At 33.9% G+C, this 18,164-nt stretch overlaps 4 protein-coding genes across 6 annotated transcripts; 2 read left to right on the plus strand and 2 right to left on the minus strand.

The window, feature by feature from the left end:
* Positions 1 to 2,592: 2,592 nt before the first annotated feature.
* On the minus strand, positions 2,593 to 7,294 carry LOC131670656 (phosphatidylserine decarboxylase proenzyme, mitochondrial). Its single transcript, XM_058946422.1, has 5 exons — positions 7,107 to 7,294; positions 6,429 to 6,702; positions 6,051 to 6,284; positions 5,679 to 5,976; positions 2,593 to 5,604 (listed from the first exon to the last, which is right to left on the minus strand). The coding sequence occupies exons 1-5, from the start codon at positions 7,148 to 7,150 to the stop codon at positions 5,207 to 5,209; spliced, it is 1,248 nt and encodes a 415-aa protein (XP_058802405.1). The 5' UTR covers positions 7,151 to 7,294; the 3' UTR covers positions 2,593 to 5,206.
* Positions 7,295 to 7,410: 116 nt separating this feature from the next.
* LOC131670658 (3-hydroxyacyl-CoA dehydrogenase type-2-like) lies at positions 7,411 to 9,409 on the plus strand. Its single transcript, XM_058946428.1, has 4 exons — positions 7,411 to 7,582; positions 8,130 to 8,294; positions 8,515 to 8,890; positions 8,980 to 9,409. The coding sequence occupies exons 1-4, from the start codon at positions 7,574 to 7,576 to the stop codon at positions 9,195 to 9,197; spliced, it is 768 nt and encodes a 255-aa protein (XP_058802411.1). The 5' UTR covers positions 7,411 to 7,573; the 3' UTR covers positions 9,198 to 9,409.
* A 900-nt stretch (positions 9,410 to 10,309) lies between these two features.
* LOC131670665 (3-hydroxyacyl-CoA dehydrogenase type-2-like) lies at positions 10,310 to 12,233 on the plus strand. Its single transcript, XM_058946445.1, has 4 exons — positions 10,310 to 10,417; positions 10,872 to 11,036; positions 11,303 to 11,678; positions 11,749 to 12,233. The coding sequence occupies exons 1-4, from the start codon at positions 10,409 to 10,411 to the stop codon at positions 11,964 to 11,966; spliced, it is 768 nt and encodes a 255-aa protein (XP_058802428.1). The 5' UTR covers positions 10,310 to 10,408; the 3' UTR covers positions 11,967 to 12,233.
* Positions 12,234 to 12,413: 180 nt separating this feature from the next.
* On the minus strand, positions 12,414 to 18,089 carry LOC131670663 (TATA box-binding protein-like 1). 3 transcript variants are annotated; one of them, XM_058946443.1, is made up of 3 exons: positions 17,949 to 18,089; positions 17,767 to 17,875; positions 12,414 to 15,531 (listed from the first exon to the last, which is right to left on the minus strand). In XM_058946443.1, the coding sequence occupies exon 3, from the start codon at positions 15,474 to 15,476 to the stop codon at positions 14,571 to 14,573; it is 906 nt and encodes a 301-aa protein (XP_058802426.1). In that variant the 5' UTR covers positions 15,477 to 15,531; positions 17,767 to 17,875; positions 17,949 to 18,089; the 3' UTR covers positions 12,414 to 14,570. The 3 variants fall into 3 exon arrangements, with proteins under 3 accessions (XP_058802426.1, XP_058802425.1, XP_058802427.1); XM_058946442.1 differs by having other exon boundaries at positions 17,767 to 18,081; XM_058946444.1 differs by lacking the exon at positions 17,767 to 17,875 and having other exon boundaries at positions 17,949 to 18,065.
* Positions 18,090 to 18,164: the final 75 nt, after the last annotated feature.

Genomic DNA, 18,164 nt, shown 5'->3' on the forward strand with positions numbered 1-18,164 from the left:
TCACGTTAGCTCTCGAGGGTGAGGCCGCGCGGGCGCGCAGCTTGAGTATTTTTTAAATTACGGACCGAAGAGAGAAATTCGCCACGGGGAAGCTTATTGCCGTTGGGGAATCACGAGTTACACTCGTTCATCGGATACACCCCCTTTGTTCTCGTTCCAACTCGAGAGCTTTTCCCAATTGGGCGATGGACTTATGCCTTCTTTGCTTTCTGTTTTCTGCGAGGGTTACAATTTCCATTCTCGCTTCGGTTGAGCGAGCAAGCATTTTTGATTTTCACTAGTAATTGATATTCTAGAAATCCAAGATTCCAAGAGCGTTTGGTTCCTACGTAGTATGTAATTGCTGTGCACGCAATGGTCGCGCACGTAAGAAAACACCTGGAGTTATCGTAGCCGAAAATTTTGCTTATAGCGCGTTTTACTCGATCAACCTTACGGGATAATTTCTTCCGCACGTAAGAATGACGTTCGCGCTCGAGGTGCGTGCGAGCTGATTGTAAGCAAGTGTATTTTAAGGGCGCAATGGCGCGACGTACATTTATAACGCGAGCTTGCTCGCGATCACTTTCCTATTCTAAATCTATCTTATTTTTATAAACAGGCGAATTGTTTTTTTTGTTTTTATTTCAGCCACGTCAAGCTTACGCGGCAGTTTATTTTGACAAATGCTATCCATTGTTGCCAGGAATAAAATAACCACTCATAGAGGAAAGTAGAATAGCATAGGGAGATTACTTAGAGGATTTAAATTCATTTTTTTCCCGGTCTTCGATAAGAATCACCGAGTGCACGATGGAAATAGCTTAATTTCGTATAAACGCGAATTCATTGCGTACATTAGCATCTTGATCTACTCTTATGATGGACGCGCAGAGTGAGGGCACTGGGAGCTTTATGCCTGACAGTGAGGGCTAGTACGAGATTTTTAAACAGTTTCGTAATCATACGTACGCCCATGTACGCGACGATGGTAAATGATTCCCAACACTCGAGATGGATTATAATTTCTATCGTTTTACCGGCATAATTTCGTAATAAACAAACAGTCATTTCACCACATTACGAAAATCCGACTTAAAAGAAGAGCAACTCAGATGTATAATCCGGTTCGCTCTCGCAAAGGAGCTTGAGCGCGCATCTTTATCGGTCTCTGAGCCAATTAGGATGTGTGTACACGTGAGTCGCTTCTTTGTGTAATCGCAATTCTTGTATGAATCTAAGTTGCGGAAAAAAATATTCATCTGTTTGTGAATTATACAAGTTTCGCTTTACATGCCCGCCAATTGTAATTATTTGACAAGTGCGTTGTCTTATAATATCTAAATAAAGGATATGATCCTGTATAAAAGCGATGCCGCGAAACCTTAATATTCCTGATAATTATTTGTATAGCTTTTCGTACAGAAAGTTATATATTAACCGATAAGTCTTTCATAGTCATTACAATAAATTAATTTTAATTATTGGCTTTATCAAGCCAAAACTATATGGTAATTCTAGTTATGTGAAATGAAATCTTTCGTTGAACTTATTTTATCATTTATAAACGTAATGTCACAATATATTATAAGTAATATGTAATTAACCATTTAAGTTGTTTTGTGCGAACATATACACCCTTGTGATACGTTACAATTGCCTTTTAAAGTCTCTTGCTCTCTTGTTGTTCATTTGTTCTGCAAATTCTGAAAAATGTACACGACACGGTAATCAATCCATGGAAAGATACCAATCAAAATCCATCGTATAATTTGCCTAATAATTTTGTGCCGATTCCGTCACTGTTTATAGTCGTAAGCAAATGCATCATGAAACTTATTATTCCACGATTTGTCGGTCGTACCATAAACTGTTGATATATTTTCGTACGAGCTTCTAGAAACAAGTGATAAATGTAAAACTTTATTACTGAAGGTTTTGTGTAACGTAAACTTTATCATTCAAATTCAAACTTAACACATATGATAAACTGTAATGATCCTTGGTAATCTTCCATTTACTTTTATTTATTGTAAATTCGTTTCAGATTCAAAATTTAAGCGCCTTTTTATACTTTTAGTTTGAAAACTGGCATTGTCTCGTTGAAAAATGAAGGAATGAAGAAAGGGTAGGATTTCTTTTTACACAAAAGCCAATGAATGCTAAAGAGAACAGCTTCTTTTTCTCGTTGAAGATAATAAAAGCATGTTTGTTTTCACATCGCTATTCGGGAGAAAAAAGTGGATAGTTCGACTGTAAATAGGAAAAATTAAAAAAAAAATTAATCTCTTCGTAATATTGCTTCGTAGTTGGAATGTAATGAGTAGGTTGATCGTGTCGATAAAATGAGTTTTATCTTCAACAAAAGCTTCTATTGAAACAAAATATCAGTAAATTACTCGTCAGAAATCTCTTATTAATTTACATTCACATCGATTATTGCGCTTCGGTTGAAAAATAATTAAAGCTTTACTTGAACGATTCGCAATATCGCTTATTTATTGAAGCCGCTTCAAAGGATGCAACAATTCTATCAAACTCAAACTTGATTTACATCAATAAACTTTTTTATCGTAATTTCCAACGAAGAATTTAATCTCTTCTGAAATTCAAAGAATGTATCGTGCAAGAAATACGCAGCGCAGCTTTTAAGAAAAGCTTGTCATAATTACGCAAACGGAATTTTGTTAAAGGATAATCCTTCATGAAGCTATTCGAAAGAGAAATTTCGCACCAGGGGATTCGTCCGCGCGAGGCTCACTACACATAATTTCTTGTTATGTATGACAAATCGTGAGCAGTCTATAGAAATTATCGACAATTCTGCTCGACAATGCATCTTTAGCGATGCTTTTATATTCGGTGTAAATGCGCGCGTGGTGCATTATTATGGAGTAACCGCGGTGTTCGAATCCTTTGGAGTGCTGTGCGGTCGTTTGTTCGCCGTACGCTTCGTACGATTTGCTGATTGTCAAACCTAGAGCCGACGAGAATGTATTATCTTGGAATCGCTCGGCGCTGCCCTGCCATGAGTTGTATGAATTTCACACTCGCAGATTTTTAATTAAATGTCGGTGCTTCCATTTTCGGATTGTCTTTGACTACATTAAGATTAGTTGAAAGACATAATTCTTTTTCACAAGAAACACAAGAAATATCTCAATGAAAGTACTTGATGCTTGTTGTCTCGCTCAATTTTTTATATTTTTCGGAATAAACGAAGATACATCAATGGAAGCTAAATCGCGTAGAACAAGCATTACACAAATATAACTCTTATCATCTTTATCAGTCCCGCTAACGTTCTAAAATATTCAGAATAAGTGATCACGGCACATACAAACAGCCGATAAATCCCGAGGTATCTAATAAGCTACAGACCTTGGATTGGCGTCGCGTGTCACATGTGTATAAGTGCTGAATGAAATACGCTTACGAGCACAGCTCTGTGGGAGCTTTGATATATCTCAGCGCGGAAAAGCGATGACATCGGTGGATTTGATTTATTTGTGTATGTGTGTGTGTGTGTATTTTTGTATGTGGGGAAGGGAGGATGACAAGTGCGGAATAGTACATTACGATACAAGTGCGGGAAAGTAGATTCTTGTCTCGTGTGGCGTTTACACCCGAGCGAGGCGAGGGTGAAAAGGTACACGAGACGAGAAACTCTTTCCTGAACATGTATCGTACCGTATTTTTTTATACGACGTGTGGAAAGTGTGATTTTCAACGCACGTTTTCTACCGAGTGTGCAGAAAAGACGCACTTTGCGCACGGAGTATCGAAAAGAAATTTGTCTCATTTTTGTGGTCAAGGTTGAGATAATTGTTTGAAACTGTTTTGTAAAGCTTTAGTTAGGTCTTTATTTGTTCAGCCAGGGAATAATATTGTGTTTTCACCACCTTTACTTGCTTATTACTTTCTATGAAAATTTATCACTTTCTAGAAGTTGCTTTACTTTTTGAATTACTGTATTCCTTACACTTAATTTAACAATTAATATTAATAAATATATATTCAAATAACCTTTCATAACCGTCTTCATTTTTTTATATTTATGCAGATTCATTTATTGTATATTTATTTTTCAAATTTACATTTTTCAAATAAGACTTATAAATAACTGAGACTTGCGCTTTCGACTAATCCATCTCCCTCTCATTATAAAATAATTTTTCCGTGGACTTCAACGTATAATTTCACAAACTTTTACACATGCAGAAAATAAAACGTCTTATGACGAGTAACGGGACTTACAATTATCGAGTTAGTAATCAATAACCGTTTCTCTCTTTCTCTGTGTTTGTGTAAACCATAACAATTGTGTACCTAAAACAATAATTTTTTGAACGCCGTTTTAAGCTTATCGCACTCGTATTATACGCTTATCCTTTAATTTACATGCAATTTACTACTTTTATACTTAAAATTACTCTGATTCGCGATAAGGCATAGCAAAAAACCTTGATATTTCTATAATGAACATCACACCATGTTATGTCAATTCAAAACATAGCAGTTAAGAGGAAACATCGTACACGCACTAAGCTTTCGTGATTTCCGACAATGACGCTTTAATTAGGCCGACGGTCCCGCAAAGAATAATTGCTTTATATTCTTTTTTTTCCGAGTGTCTTGCGGCTTGATCGATTTAACAGTTTTGGTGCGGAATATGGATAGTTTAATGGTTTTGTTTGTACGACTTTTCGACGTAAAAAGTAGTGGGCGGGTCCGATAAGAATTACTATGACGTTTTCGTTTTTTCTCGTTGTGCGCAAATAAGTGTTGTGTATCGGCGAAGTGAGAAATTATATTTATCGAAAATTCGTCGTTCGAAATTGTTCTGACGGGGAACGCCATATTTTAGCGATAATAGAATTTAATAGTGATAAAGAATGAGTGATAATGTGATGTATACGCTTTCGCAGTAGTGTTTTTAGTAATAGAATATTTATTTTACAAAAAATGAAAACGCATTAGCGAAATATAAATTTTGCATAACATGGCGACAGCTTACAAAAACTATGTGCTTATAGATTAGATTCTCCGCGTATACGTATATAGGTTTTTTATCAGATAAGATCAAAATATACATTTACAATTATATCGACATATATATGAAAAAAATATACCATCAGTTCACATAGTAATACGAAATCGCAATACCTGCCTCAAAAACATCAATTTCAGTTTTAAAAATTACTTTTGTATAAAAGAGGAAACAATTTCATTGCCAAAATCTTCTTTCTTTTACCTTGAATTCCGTTAAACCTTGACCAACCTTAATTTTCTGCCCTACCTCGGTGCAGAATTGGAAGTCTTTTGGAGCTTCAAAAAGCATAACGATCGTCGAACCCATTCTGAATTCACCAAACAATTCGCCTTTCTCTACTTTTAAATCATTAAATACTGTATCCTCTGAATTTTTGCCTCTTGGCCATTTTTTCGTATTTGTGACGAGATTTTGATCTTTGTACACGCGAATTGAACCGACGTTCGTTGCGCCTACGGCTGCGTATGCCATGAAACCACCAGTCCACTCGCCGATATAAACTACACGTTCGTTAAGCGAGAACAAATCAGGAATCCAACTAGCAATTCTAGGATTAACGCTAAGCAGTTTACCTACAAATATTTTTTCAAACTAAGTGATGAAAATCGCTTAGTAGCTAGAAATTTTAATGTTGAAAATAACGCACCTTGAAAATGTCTACGTAACTTTATTGACCAATCAGCAGGACTATGGAATCTGTGATAATCGCCTGGTGCTAAATAAATTGTCAATTGGTACAATACATTTTCAGGATTCTTCAGCAAACTGGAAACATAATCGTCGCACACGCCTTTCTGTATAGTACTAGTACTATTTTTGTCGATTTTTGGCCAATTTGGTTCACCTAAGAAATGTTGCAGATTATAGGTCATGCCTTTGACTTGCTCTACTTTGCAAGATGTCACAGGACCAAAGTGTAACACTTTTCCATCAGATGGAGATACCTGAAACACATATGTCCACAATAATTTATGAATATTGAAAAAAATGACAGTAAAACAAGAAAAACTGCAGTTACCATATTTGTATTTTCGGCAATGGTTCTAGCATCAGGCTTTAATGGTCTGACAAAAAAATCTGAAAGACTTGGAAACTCAGTCAAGGCAGCATCTATTTCATCTAAATTTGCTTTAAAGATTTTAGCATAAAAACTATAGATTGTAGCACGCAGAGAGACTGGCAATTGTAAATTAGCAAAGCCTCCCCAAACTCGGCTAGTTATTCTTAAAGGTAAGCAACAATAACATTCTACCTATAAAGTGGGAAAGATATAAAAATTAGTCACTCAAGGTTTACAAGCAGCAGGCTCTCTTATCTGTTTTAATACTGATGTGATAGTAATGTAAAGTAAACACATACCAGAAACATATTATTGTTAATACAGAAATTAAATTACCATTAATCCTTCTATTGGACCTTTGTTTATTTCGTGTCTTTTTCTAAAATATCTCCATTGTAATACAGCTAAGAAAGAGAATCCAAGTCCAAGAGGTATCTTCCATTGCCATCTGCGCACATAAGACCTCCATGAACTTTCTCTTCCTTCAATTGGATTTGGATTTCCAGAGGTTAACTGACTTTTTACCCCTTGTCCAGATATTGATGTGACAATTTTCTTTGCTGAACGAATGACAGCGTAGGAACATTTGTATGTAATACGAGCCTCATAGCTAGAAAAAGAAGAATTTCTAAAGAACATTCTGGTAACATGAGGATGTCAATAACCTACCAGGAGTCATTTACTGGAGTTGTATATGACAGATATCACAGCATTATCTATTTTATGAATCACAAGCAATTACTGCAAAAGGTGATATACTTTCTTTTTTCAGTGGGACATAGTGTAAACAAATAAAAATAAAAATCTCTTCAACCTTGATGAGTCATCAAACTCCAGTAAACAGGTCATTAAAAGAATGCTCAAACAGTGAAAACGGTATTTTATATTATCGCTACTTCGACTTTTTTCATATTTTATGAAAAGTTAATTCTTTTTATACCTACACGATAATCAATAAACTTTCCCAATAACATAACAATTTCTAATTATCGTACTTAAATTAATGAAACTCACCTGGCTACTTCTATAGCTAATTTTGAGATTCTACTTATCGACATAATCTTCAAAGTTAATAAAAAATACTCTTTAAATTACAATAAGTCTGTTAAAAACAGTCCGCATCCGCCGAAGCCATATTACGAATGAATCGCGCAGCCGCTGTCTGCTAGATTATCGAGGTTATGTTCACATTTACCTATCATCGTTCGTCGTTGTTGTCATTGTGAGATGCGTGCGCGTCTCGTAGATCTTTCTTTAACCTTGAAATCGGCCATCGATGGAAAAACTCTAGTGTGAAATTTCTAGGGATTTTTCATAAGAGAGTTCAATTTCCGCATGACGAAAGGGTCAGAAATTATAACCAGTCATTGCATTGCGATATATACTCGTATTTTCTGTCTCACTAAGATAAGTACCGGTGATCAATTCATTGTAGACTTCTTAAACTCCTGCTTATTTTACAAACCAACCAATTTTGCAGCATGATCAAGGTATACATATGTATTTCCTCTAAATAAAGAATAATGATAGACCATTTTACCACTGATAGTCATTTGTTTCGAGTGAAATTGAAAAACAAATGTACGTTCATAAATAAATTACATTACTGTTTCATTTCACAATTGACGTTCATTTGCTCTTACTTATTTTTACAAGACCACGCTTTGCACTGTATAGGAATAAAATGAATAACATTCAACGGTGTTTTTTTTAACTAATGAATTAAAAGTTTATCCTCGCATGTACAAGTCGATAACCTCAAACTATATTAGCTTTTAATTTTAATTGAATTGAGCTTTTAAAGTTATGTTTCAGTAGATTAGTAGATTAGATAGTTTCCAGTAGATTTTCTATAGATTATATTATTAATTATGTAAGTAAATTTTGAAATTCGTACTATCAATAAAAGCTCTCAACAGATATTAGTTTTGAAGCAAGTATTGAATACATTTCTCTTTCATAATATAAAAAAGATTTCATCAATTGTTGATTTGGAACAATTTATCAGGAAGTATTTCAATAATAAATATTATTTAGAATACTGTAGCTTTAGTAACTGGAGGAGCCTCTGGACTTGGTAGAGGAACTGTTGAGAGATTTGTCAAACATGGCGCAAAAGTCATTATTGGAGATCTTCCGACATCAAAAGGAGCAGATGTTGCCAATGAGCTTGGAGATAATGCAATATTTGCACCCATGAACGTAAATAACATTTCAATATAAAATAAAGTAGAAATAGCAATAAATAAGCATTTGAAAATTGTTTTATCTTGAAATCACAGAAGTTGAGATAAAATAATATGAACTTATCAGTCACATAATATACAAGTTTGGAAAAACTGAATTCTTATTTCAAACTACGAGTGATTGAACATTACATTTGAAAGAATAATGTAAATTTTCAAGATTATTATTTCTCTAGGTTACTTCAGATGAGGACATCCAAGAAGCTCTCAAGCTTGCTAAGGACAAGTTTGGACGTCTGGATGTCCTCGTAAATGCTGCTGGCATAGCTGTGGCCTACAAGACTTATAATTCATTAAAAAAAACTTGTCACACTCTTGAAGACTTTGAAAAAGTGATTAAAGTAAACACAATTGGTACTTTCAATGCAATCAGATTGTCAGTCGCCATGATGTGTGACAATCAACCAAACAAGGATGGACAACGTGGTGTCATCATCAACACTGCTAGTGTTGCAGCTTACGATGGTCAGATTGGACAAGCTGCTTACTCTGCTAGCAAAGGTGCCATCGTGGGAATGACCCTTCCCATTGCTCGTGATTTATCTCGTGATGGTAAATTTGTTTAAATCTAAAGATCTTCATCTAAAGATATTTCTTTGTAAATTCATTATCGAACTAATGTTCTTGCCCTTTCATTTTAGGTATTCGAGTAGTAACAATCGCCCCAGGTCTTTTTAACACTCCTCTCCTGGCAGGTCTACCCGAAAAAGTCCGTATTTTTCTGGCAAAGAGTATCCCATTCCCACAACGTCTGGGTGAACCCGACGAATATGCTGCTCTCGCACAACATATCGTTGAAAATCCTATGATCAACGGTGAGACTATTCGTATTGACGGTGCCCTTCGCATGCAGCCTTGAATTAAAAATTTTCTCTGAGATTTGTACTAGCACGACTATGGAATTTTTTACTGTTGTAATCTACATTTATACCATTGTTTATGTAATTGTTTGTATATAACATTTAAGATTGTTTTTCTTAAGATTTTGCCTCCTCTTTTGATATGGTAGACCTTTTTAAGATATGATAATGTACCTAGTGCAATGTTGATTGAATAAATAAATATTTTTTTACACGTAAAACTTTTTATTATTATTTGTTTAGCAATTTTTTAAAATATTTTTGAACATTTGTTTGGTGATGCCGTCTTCCAAGTGGCTTATAATCTTCTTTCAACTTGTATAGATTTTTCAGGTAATCAAATAAAAAATTTGTTCCTCTTGAAATCTTTACAAACCAATTTATTTAAAAAGTTGGCCAACGTTTCGGTTATATTTTGTATCATTCTTCTCAAGGCTGAGGAGACAAAACGAACTTATACATTGATTTAATAATTACAAATTCAAACTTATCTATTACTATAAAAGTCAATCGAATATTACATTCTTGTCAAGAAATGTAATAAGTTATTTTGATAAGCGGGAACTATAACATACGATAGAACAAAATCTTTACGAAAGCGTAATAATAATTCAAATTGATAAAATATTTGCTAAAAACAATTTTATATTTATAGTCAACTGGTCAAATACATTTATAACTGTTATTAACGTCATTTTTAACAGAAATCAACAAATGTATCAAATAATGTTAATCGAATATGTCAATAGACTAATGAGATGACCGAAACGTTAACCAACGTTTCAAATAAATCTTGACTTATAAGAGTTCTCTAAGAAGAAAAAGAATTTTTTATTTCATTATCTGAAAAACCCATTCAAGTTTAAACTCTTTGAACGTTGTTCGTATTTTTGTTGTTGTGTAAAACTTTCTTATAGTAAATTAAATAATACCATCGAGTTGACTATTACTAAATTATAAGTTCTCAATTCCATGGAAAAAAATTACTTCACATAGCATATTTAATGGTCACACATAAAGTATTTTTGATCAGATGTATATAGCAACTGAACCAATAAGTGATAAGATGGTAGATATTTGATTTGCAACGCTGGCACTGACTGTGCCGGCAAGCTGGTTGCATATAGTCTTTAGTCAGCCTCTGGTTTCTGCTTAATCTCGATCTGTCCGAACATTCATTTGATCACTTGTTGCTATTGTACTACTAAATATGGTCAAGGTAACTATACCTTATGCAACAAATTATAGATGATTTATAGTTTTTTTATGATATTTACATTAGTTCTAAAATAATTTGACTAATTTATAGTTAATAAGTAAATTAATTGAATTTTTTATTTTGCATTCTCAATTCTGAATTTTCTTAACCTCGTTCTTATTTATTCAACTTCGAAAGATTCGTTTTCGATATGGAAGTTTTTTTTAGTGTTTAAAACAATGCTCATAATTCGATTATTTTAAATTTTTTAGTAAACTTGCAATATCATCATTTCCTTTACAATTTAATAGTTGAAAGATTATTTGTAAAATCATGCGAGTTTTCGGTGCACAGTGGCAAGTTTTGTATAACCAATCAAATGATTTAAAATCACCTTTTGTGATTAACGAAACTTTCGTTTCAGATTTCACAATATAATATTGAAAATATTAATTATCTTCGTATTATTAATTAGAATGCTGTAGCGTTGGTAACTGGAGGAGCGTCTGGGCTTGGCAAAGGAGCCGTTTTGCGATTCGTCAAACATGGTGCAAAGGTCATTATTGCAGACCTTCCGACATCTAAAGGAGCAGATGTTGCCAAAGAGCTTGGTGATAATGTTGTTTTTGCACCCTCAGACGTAAGTTTTATTTGTACGGTTCAGACAGACAGAAGGATAAGTATATTTCTCTTGATTAAATGCTGTCTCATCACTCGAGATATGATACGTACGTGACGTTCTTGATAATTATGTAATTTTTTTACTTAGATGATTATTTTCGTGCACAAAAATTTTGTATATACTGAACACTTACAAAATAAAAACATTAATTTTTTATTCACATAAGCGAACTGCGTAATTGTCAATTACCAAAATAATCATTAAAAATACGTTTCTTCATATAGGTCACCTCGGAAAAAGATATACAAGAAGCTCTTAAACTTACCAAACAGCAATTTGGTCGCCTGGACGTCCTTGTTAACGCTGCAGGCGTGGCAGCGATCGGCAGAAGTTACAACTCGTTGAAAAAAATTGTTTTTCCGCTGGAGGATTTTGAGAGGACCCTCAAAATAAACACCATCGGCACTTTCAACGCAATCAGATTGTCAGCCGCTCTAATGTGTGAAAATCAACCAAACAAGGATGGACAACGTGGTGTCATCATTAATACTGCTAGTATTGCAGCTTTCGACGGTCAAATCGGACAAGCTGCTTACTCTGCAAGTAAAGGCGCCGTTGTAGGAATGACACTTCCCATCGCTCGTGATTTGTGCAGAGATGGTAAATATCTTTAATGGCAATTCGTACTTTTCAAGTTACATTGTTACTGAAACCGTCAACTTTTTGTTAGGTATCCGGGTGGTTACGATCGCTCCCGGAATCTTCAATACTCCCATGGTAGCGCAACTTCCTGAAAAAGCTCGCATTTCTCTGGGTAAGAGCGTGCCCTTCCCACCGCGTTTTGGTGAACCCGATGAATATGCTGCTCTCGTGCAACACATAGTTGAGAATACTATGCTTAACGGCGAAACTATTCGTCTTGATGGTGCTATTCGAATGCAACCTTAAATTGCTACATGTTATTACAAAGGATGTTTTATTTTTATACTGTTTGAATATATGCTGATGATGCTTTGTTAATTTTCATAGTGGTTATCTTCCATTTTGGTAAATTTCTTTTCGATACTCCGTGCGCAAAGTGCATCTTTCCCGCACACTCGGCAGAAAACGTGCGTTGAAAATCGCACTTTCCACACGTCATTATATAAAAAAATACGGCACAGCACATGTTCGGGACTTGTATCGTAATGTACTATTTGGTATAATGTAATAAACTGATATAAATATTTTTATATTGTGACTAATATCTGCAGTTTTGAGTATAATTTAATTTAACACTTAATATTTTGTATTTTTCTCTCGCATCAATATTGAGTATTGAACATGAGAAACTTCAAAAGTACAAAAAAGGTAAAAGCAATTATTTGAATTTAAAAATAAATACATTTATGCCGAAGGTAGCTGCCGCCACTCTTCATAATGTGTGGTGTCACTTCAATTAATTAGAACTTTTATTCGGTTTGCATAAACTTGTTCATTTACAAAAAATTAAGAATTTTTCAAATATTACTTTGTAGTTTGCAATTGGAATGAAACACTGAAATAAAAATAATGAAAACCGATTTTAGTTAGAAATTGCAATAACAATAGTAATGTAATAACAAAAAATTAAACGAAATTGAATTATGCTTTTAAATACAATTTATTTGTATGAAGTAGATTATCTTGAAGCTTAATGAGTTCGTAACTATGTTCTGGCACTCCCGTTTACAATACAAAAAATGTATATTTTTTTTGCAAATTTTATTACAAAAATTGTAGCCTGTATACATTTAAGATAGTTTTCTGTCAATATTTGATAATGTTTTCGTAATAAATAGATTACTTTTCGCATCAATTATACTTGAAAACAACTTTAAACAAGGTATTACTGTTGTTTTTTTTACTGTTAGTGCTGTATTACAACGACATATACAACTATTTGTTATATGCCTAATCATGCTACTTTTAAACACAAGCTAAAACACTTATATTTTTTAATAATTAGAGAAATAATCAAGCATTTTCTTTTTTCCTAGTAAGAAACAATTCGCTATTCAGTCCAACGATTTTACATGTATGTAAGAGCACGTTAAATGGTGTTCTGATCTTCATGATAATCTCATTGACGAGCTTTTACAAAGTTTTGCTATACAATTTAATATGCACAATAAAAGTGAATCCGATCAATGTAACACACAATGTGCGCGCTCTAATCAAAGAAATAAAATCTGGACTGGGCGAAAAGCTCTTAATTATTAAATTTTTTTTTGTGTTCATTTTAAATTAACATACATCGTACAATATTATACACTTAACGAAATAAGTTGGTCTTTCATTTATTTCAAAACTATAATTCGCCTACTGTTTCGTTAATTGTAATATTATTTCACTAATTCTTTCATTGGCTGACCAAGGCTACATTATTAGAAATGTGAACGTAGACTTGATAATTTCATGTCCATCAAAAATTTTAGTCTCGTACCTTCAATCCGCATCGTATTGCGAGAGAATTTTTCATACGTTCGATTTACTTTTTTTGCGTGAAACATTTCTTTGGTTTACAATAATTGAAAGTAACATCGCTAGTGGTGCTTTGATTTTATTTCTGGAGCATCACTATCCGAGAGATATTATAAAATCCTAACATTTTTTTTTGCGCTGTGAGCATTTTTTAAAAACTTCATTACAATATTGAACTTAGCTTGCGAGATTCAACATATCAATAATCTCGTCTTTTCAACTCCTTGGCGACGCTTTGAGTTATCATTTGTTTGCAAGGTATAATAATAATGTGCCACGTTTTTAATTTACGAGAAGTTAACGGCATATAAAAGTATTCCCTTATTACTTAAATACCGTCAAGCAGCCACACAAAGCTATTGCTATCTTTTTGTATAATAATTATACGTAATCAGTATAGTTTTTCCTTCATTTTACGCCGATCAATGTTTTTCAAGATCTCTCATCTGTATAAGATACTATATAAAAAGGTTCGCTATTTATTTATTAATTCAAAAATATATAGCATCAAGCGAACAATAAAAAGTAAAACGATTTCATTTTGCTAATTTGTTGTTGTTAACTAGCATTAGATTTTAATTACATAAACGTAGTAACAGTTAAATTTTTTCTTAAAAAAAGAATGAAATACGTTTTCAAAAAAATCATTGATAGTGAACTTTTGTTGATCAGGTGACGCATAAAACGTTTGCATTGACTTTTAAGTAAAAGTTCGAATAGTCTTAGTGTGTTTTCCCAAATTTTATTATAATGATAATCAGTTGCCTTTAACAGTACAAAAAAAATTACGCAATGTTGCTATGAATTATCCATACAGTCCAAGTTGAATGCAATGACAAAAGAAACTTAGTCCTGGACTGAACGATAAGTAATAATTTTTCAATAGAGAAAAAGAAAGAAGTTATGAATAATGTTTGATAAATTATGAAATCAATGAACGAAATTATTTCTACTTTATCACAAAAGTGTGTCATAATGCAAATAGATAAGCACTAAAATTGTTGCAAGTCAAAATGAGAATTAGAAAAGGAAAGCAAAATTTTACTACGACTAACTCGCGTCACTGCCATCACTCATGTCCTCATCATTGGAAACAAAACTATCACTTTCATCCCTTTGCTCGACACCATTATCCTGGTCAGGCAGTACAAAACGACGCCTCCGATTCTGTATAGCATATTGCTCTTCTATCGTTCTCTCCTTCTTGAACTCGTATATAAGCGGATAAATGTGTTCTACAGCTGCTTGTACGGCGCTTATACTAGGAGCCGTAACTGTAATGTTGCCCGTCGAAAATATCCTTAAAGTAGCGCGTAAGTCTTGCAATTTGTATATAACGCCAGGCTGAATTTCTGGCTCGTATTGCACTCTTCCTTTGTAATGCTCGGAGAAAGGGATGATTTTGACAGCCCATGGCATAGTGCAAGTCCCAAGGACATTAACTATTCTGTAGTTTTGAAAGCGAATATTATAGCCGAGTTTCTGAAGAGATCTCGCACATCTTCTGGCGGCTTTCTTAGCTTCCTCCTCGCTAGTGGCTCCGGTGCAAGTGATTTTTCCAGACGACGAGATCGACGCTAATGTGTAGGGCTTCCTCAGTCTCATGCGCAACAGTCCATTCTCTCTTCTATATTCGACGTTGCAGCTGTTCCACGCGATTTTTCGTAAATCCAGGTGGCATCTTACGCTAAAGCTACAAACTACGTTGCTGATGATTATATCGAATTCAGGCCTCTCGTCGACGTTGTTACCGTCTTCCTCTGGCGGACTTTGTCCCGCAACTACCGCCTCTTGTGCCTCTTCTTTCATCTCAGATTTGATTGAGAATTGCGTCATGTTTGAGCTGTAATGGCCAGCTGCATAATGATTCAACGCTGCTCCAGAGTGATCGATCATGTTGTGTAGCTCTCGACTTTGAAGCATGGCTGTAGTCTCATCATTGTCTCGTTGTTTCATATAGAATCTTGAGAGTTGGCCGATCACAGATACTTTTCACCTCCGCATCGATGAGCTGTAAATAACAAAATGTATTAGTAAATATTTGAAAAGTTATCTATCGATTCGACGTTCTTGCGAGAAGGATCGCGCGAGCAATCAAGTGGAGTTGGTATGAAAAGGTCGTAAAACTGCCTTCTCCTTCGTACTCTTAACTAAACTCTTCTTCTTTTTCTATATCGACAATGCTCTAGATTACACATTCGTTTTCCGATGAATGTTCACGTGCAAAATCGCCATTTTCGCATGAAATCATTTTTTCAACCAATTTTCCTTGAAGTAATCCTGATAAAAAGTTACCTACGTATATCCACTTCGGAAATTACTTCATTTGACTTACGTAAGGTATTGATAAAGTTTAATTATTTTAAATGGTACGTAAAAGAAGTCAACAAATTATCTATAAGGTAGAGGCTTCAACAAAAAAGTGATCATTAAGAATCGATTTTTCTAATTCAATATACCCACTAGAATTAAAAACTAAAATGGAATAAGCATGCAATCGATTGAAATTGAAGAGCGAATTCCACCGATATAAGTATTGTCTTTCGTATTAAAGTTGACGTGTTCAAAACATAATATTTTTTTGTCAAAGCAAGGCAGTTTTTTTGCTATTGTGTAGCGGTAATATAATGCAGCTTAAAAATTTGTGAATTCTTTCTCACACTAGAAGTTTAATTAAAGCGTTCTAATTTTTTCTTAATTAAAATACGAAAGCTCGCATATGCAATCTACTTAATTCGTTTAACTGAATAGCACGTTATACATTTCTGTGTAAGAGTCAATTAAATTTGCTAATGAAGTATGTAATCTTATGAAAATCTAGCGTCACTACCGAAAACATAGACTCCAAATGGACATTTACTCAGAGGAACCGTAACGAATCATTTCCGAAATCCAATTCGGTCACTAATGACTGTCCATAAGTATACTTCTGTCATTATATTTTGTGACACGACCTTTCACTCAAATTTTTCGTTAGGTCAGCGAGTCGATATTTTATTTTCAAACTTAGCTGTTTATTCTATTTGTACGTATTTTATTTATTCTAAATACTGTTCTTTTAAAAATGCGATTATTACACGATTAGACGAAAATAAGGGAAATCCAACTGAGAGTAATCAAGTCGCCCGATCGAGAGACTATTTTAATCAATATTTTATAGATATAACAGGTAACTGTCAATTTGATTTAGAAATTATGATAAAAAAATTGCGCCATGTCAGAAATTTTATGTGCCGCGTAATTTTTTTATGCGGGTATATTACTTCTCATTTTCGGCTATACGTCACTAAATTATTTTAGGAAACATAGGGCAAAGAAACATTTTTTAATCGATTCACTTTCACAATAAATCTACGGTAGGGATGTTGAAATTCTGCCAAAAATTATTGCGCATTCCATTGATTAAAATTCGTTATCATCAACTGAAAGAACAATTAATTTTCTCAGTTGTACTTTCAACTAATTGTGTTCATTATGATGGGACAGTCGCGACTAGAAAGATAGTACTGTAAAAATAGTACAATCAATAATGATAATTGTAGAAATTGTGTTAAACAGAACATAACCTAGTTCCAAGCATTCACAGAAAGACAGAGAGAGAGGGAGGGACGGAGGGGGAAAGAGGGAGAGGAGAGAGAACAAAGTCAATGACATTATATAAAATTTTCAGAGTAACGAATTGAAATACTAAATTACTAAATGGCAACATAATCTTACACAGGTTATATTGAATACGTTAATACGTACATTTCGTATCAATTAAGGAGCTTTGTATAATAACACATCTACACTGACCAGCCCTGTAATTTTGTCACCACTACTACAGTATTGATCTACTTATGATATTACATCTTTATGCAATAATTGCAATGTTCAGATATTATTTACAAAAATGAGTCCTTATTTTTCATCAACGGATCTTGATTTCAAGCATTTTGAGTGATTAATAATATACCTCTTAAATACCTTGAGTAACTAAATTAATTTTAGTGTGCAATAAAAATTTGTCGATGATGTACGATGAACAGGGCAATATAAATTATATCTATTATTATCGTAATATATTCGACTATACGAGAAAATATATAACGATACATATTTTACTGCACGATAAAATAAACATTACTAATAACAACATAATCGGAGCAATACATATTTCAAAATAAATATGCTAAAATCTCGTTTTCATAAAAATCAAGTGTTTTGAGTTTATAAAACATTTATGAAAGGCATGTCATAAGCTAACCTCTCACAAGCGTCCATGTAGAAAGGTCGAATTCTGAGAAGCTTTGTTCTTTATTTGAAGTTGAGTAGTCTACATTGAAACGTTGTGAATTGGTTTATGGCGTTGGAAGCTGTCATACAAAGGTTCAACTGATAAAATTACGAGTGATTCTTCTATAAACCTTTTTGCGACGATGTGACTACCTTGAATATTCACGACTGATCTCTTGGCGAATTCGGTGATCACTGATTCAGCCGCATCTGCTCTCCCGTTCAGCCCTTGGCAACGCGTCCACCATGTTCGTTCAATTGTTTAGGCATGGTCATGGACTATGTTATAGATGGTAGTATAAATGGCGGATTGTACTTGCTTGCTCGCGATAGCGCGAAATATACGACTGGCGGACGGAATTGGAATTA

This window comes from Phymastichus coffea, unplaced genomic scaffold, assembly GCF_024137745.1.
Source record: "Phymastichus coffea isolate CEN01 unplaced genomic scaffold, Cenicafe_Pcof_1.1 PCOF00113, whole genome shotgun sequence".
In the NCBI taxonomy this organism is placed as follows: domain Eukaryota; kingdom Metazoa; phylum Arthropoda; class Insecta; order Hymenoptera; family Eulophidae; genus Phymastichus; species Phymastichus coffea.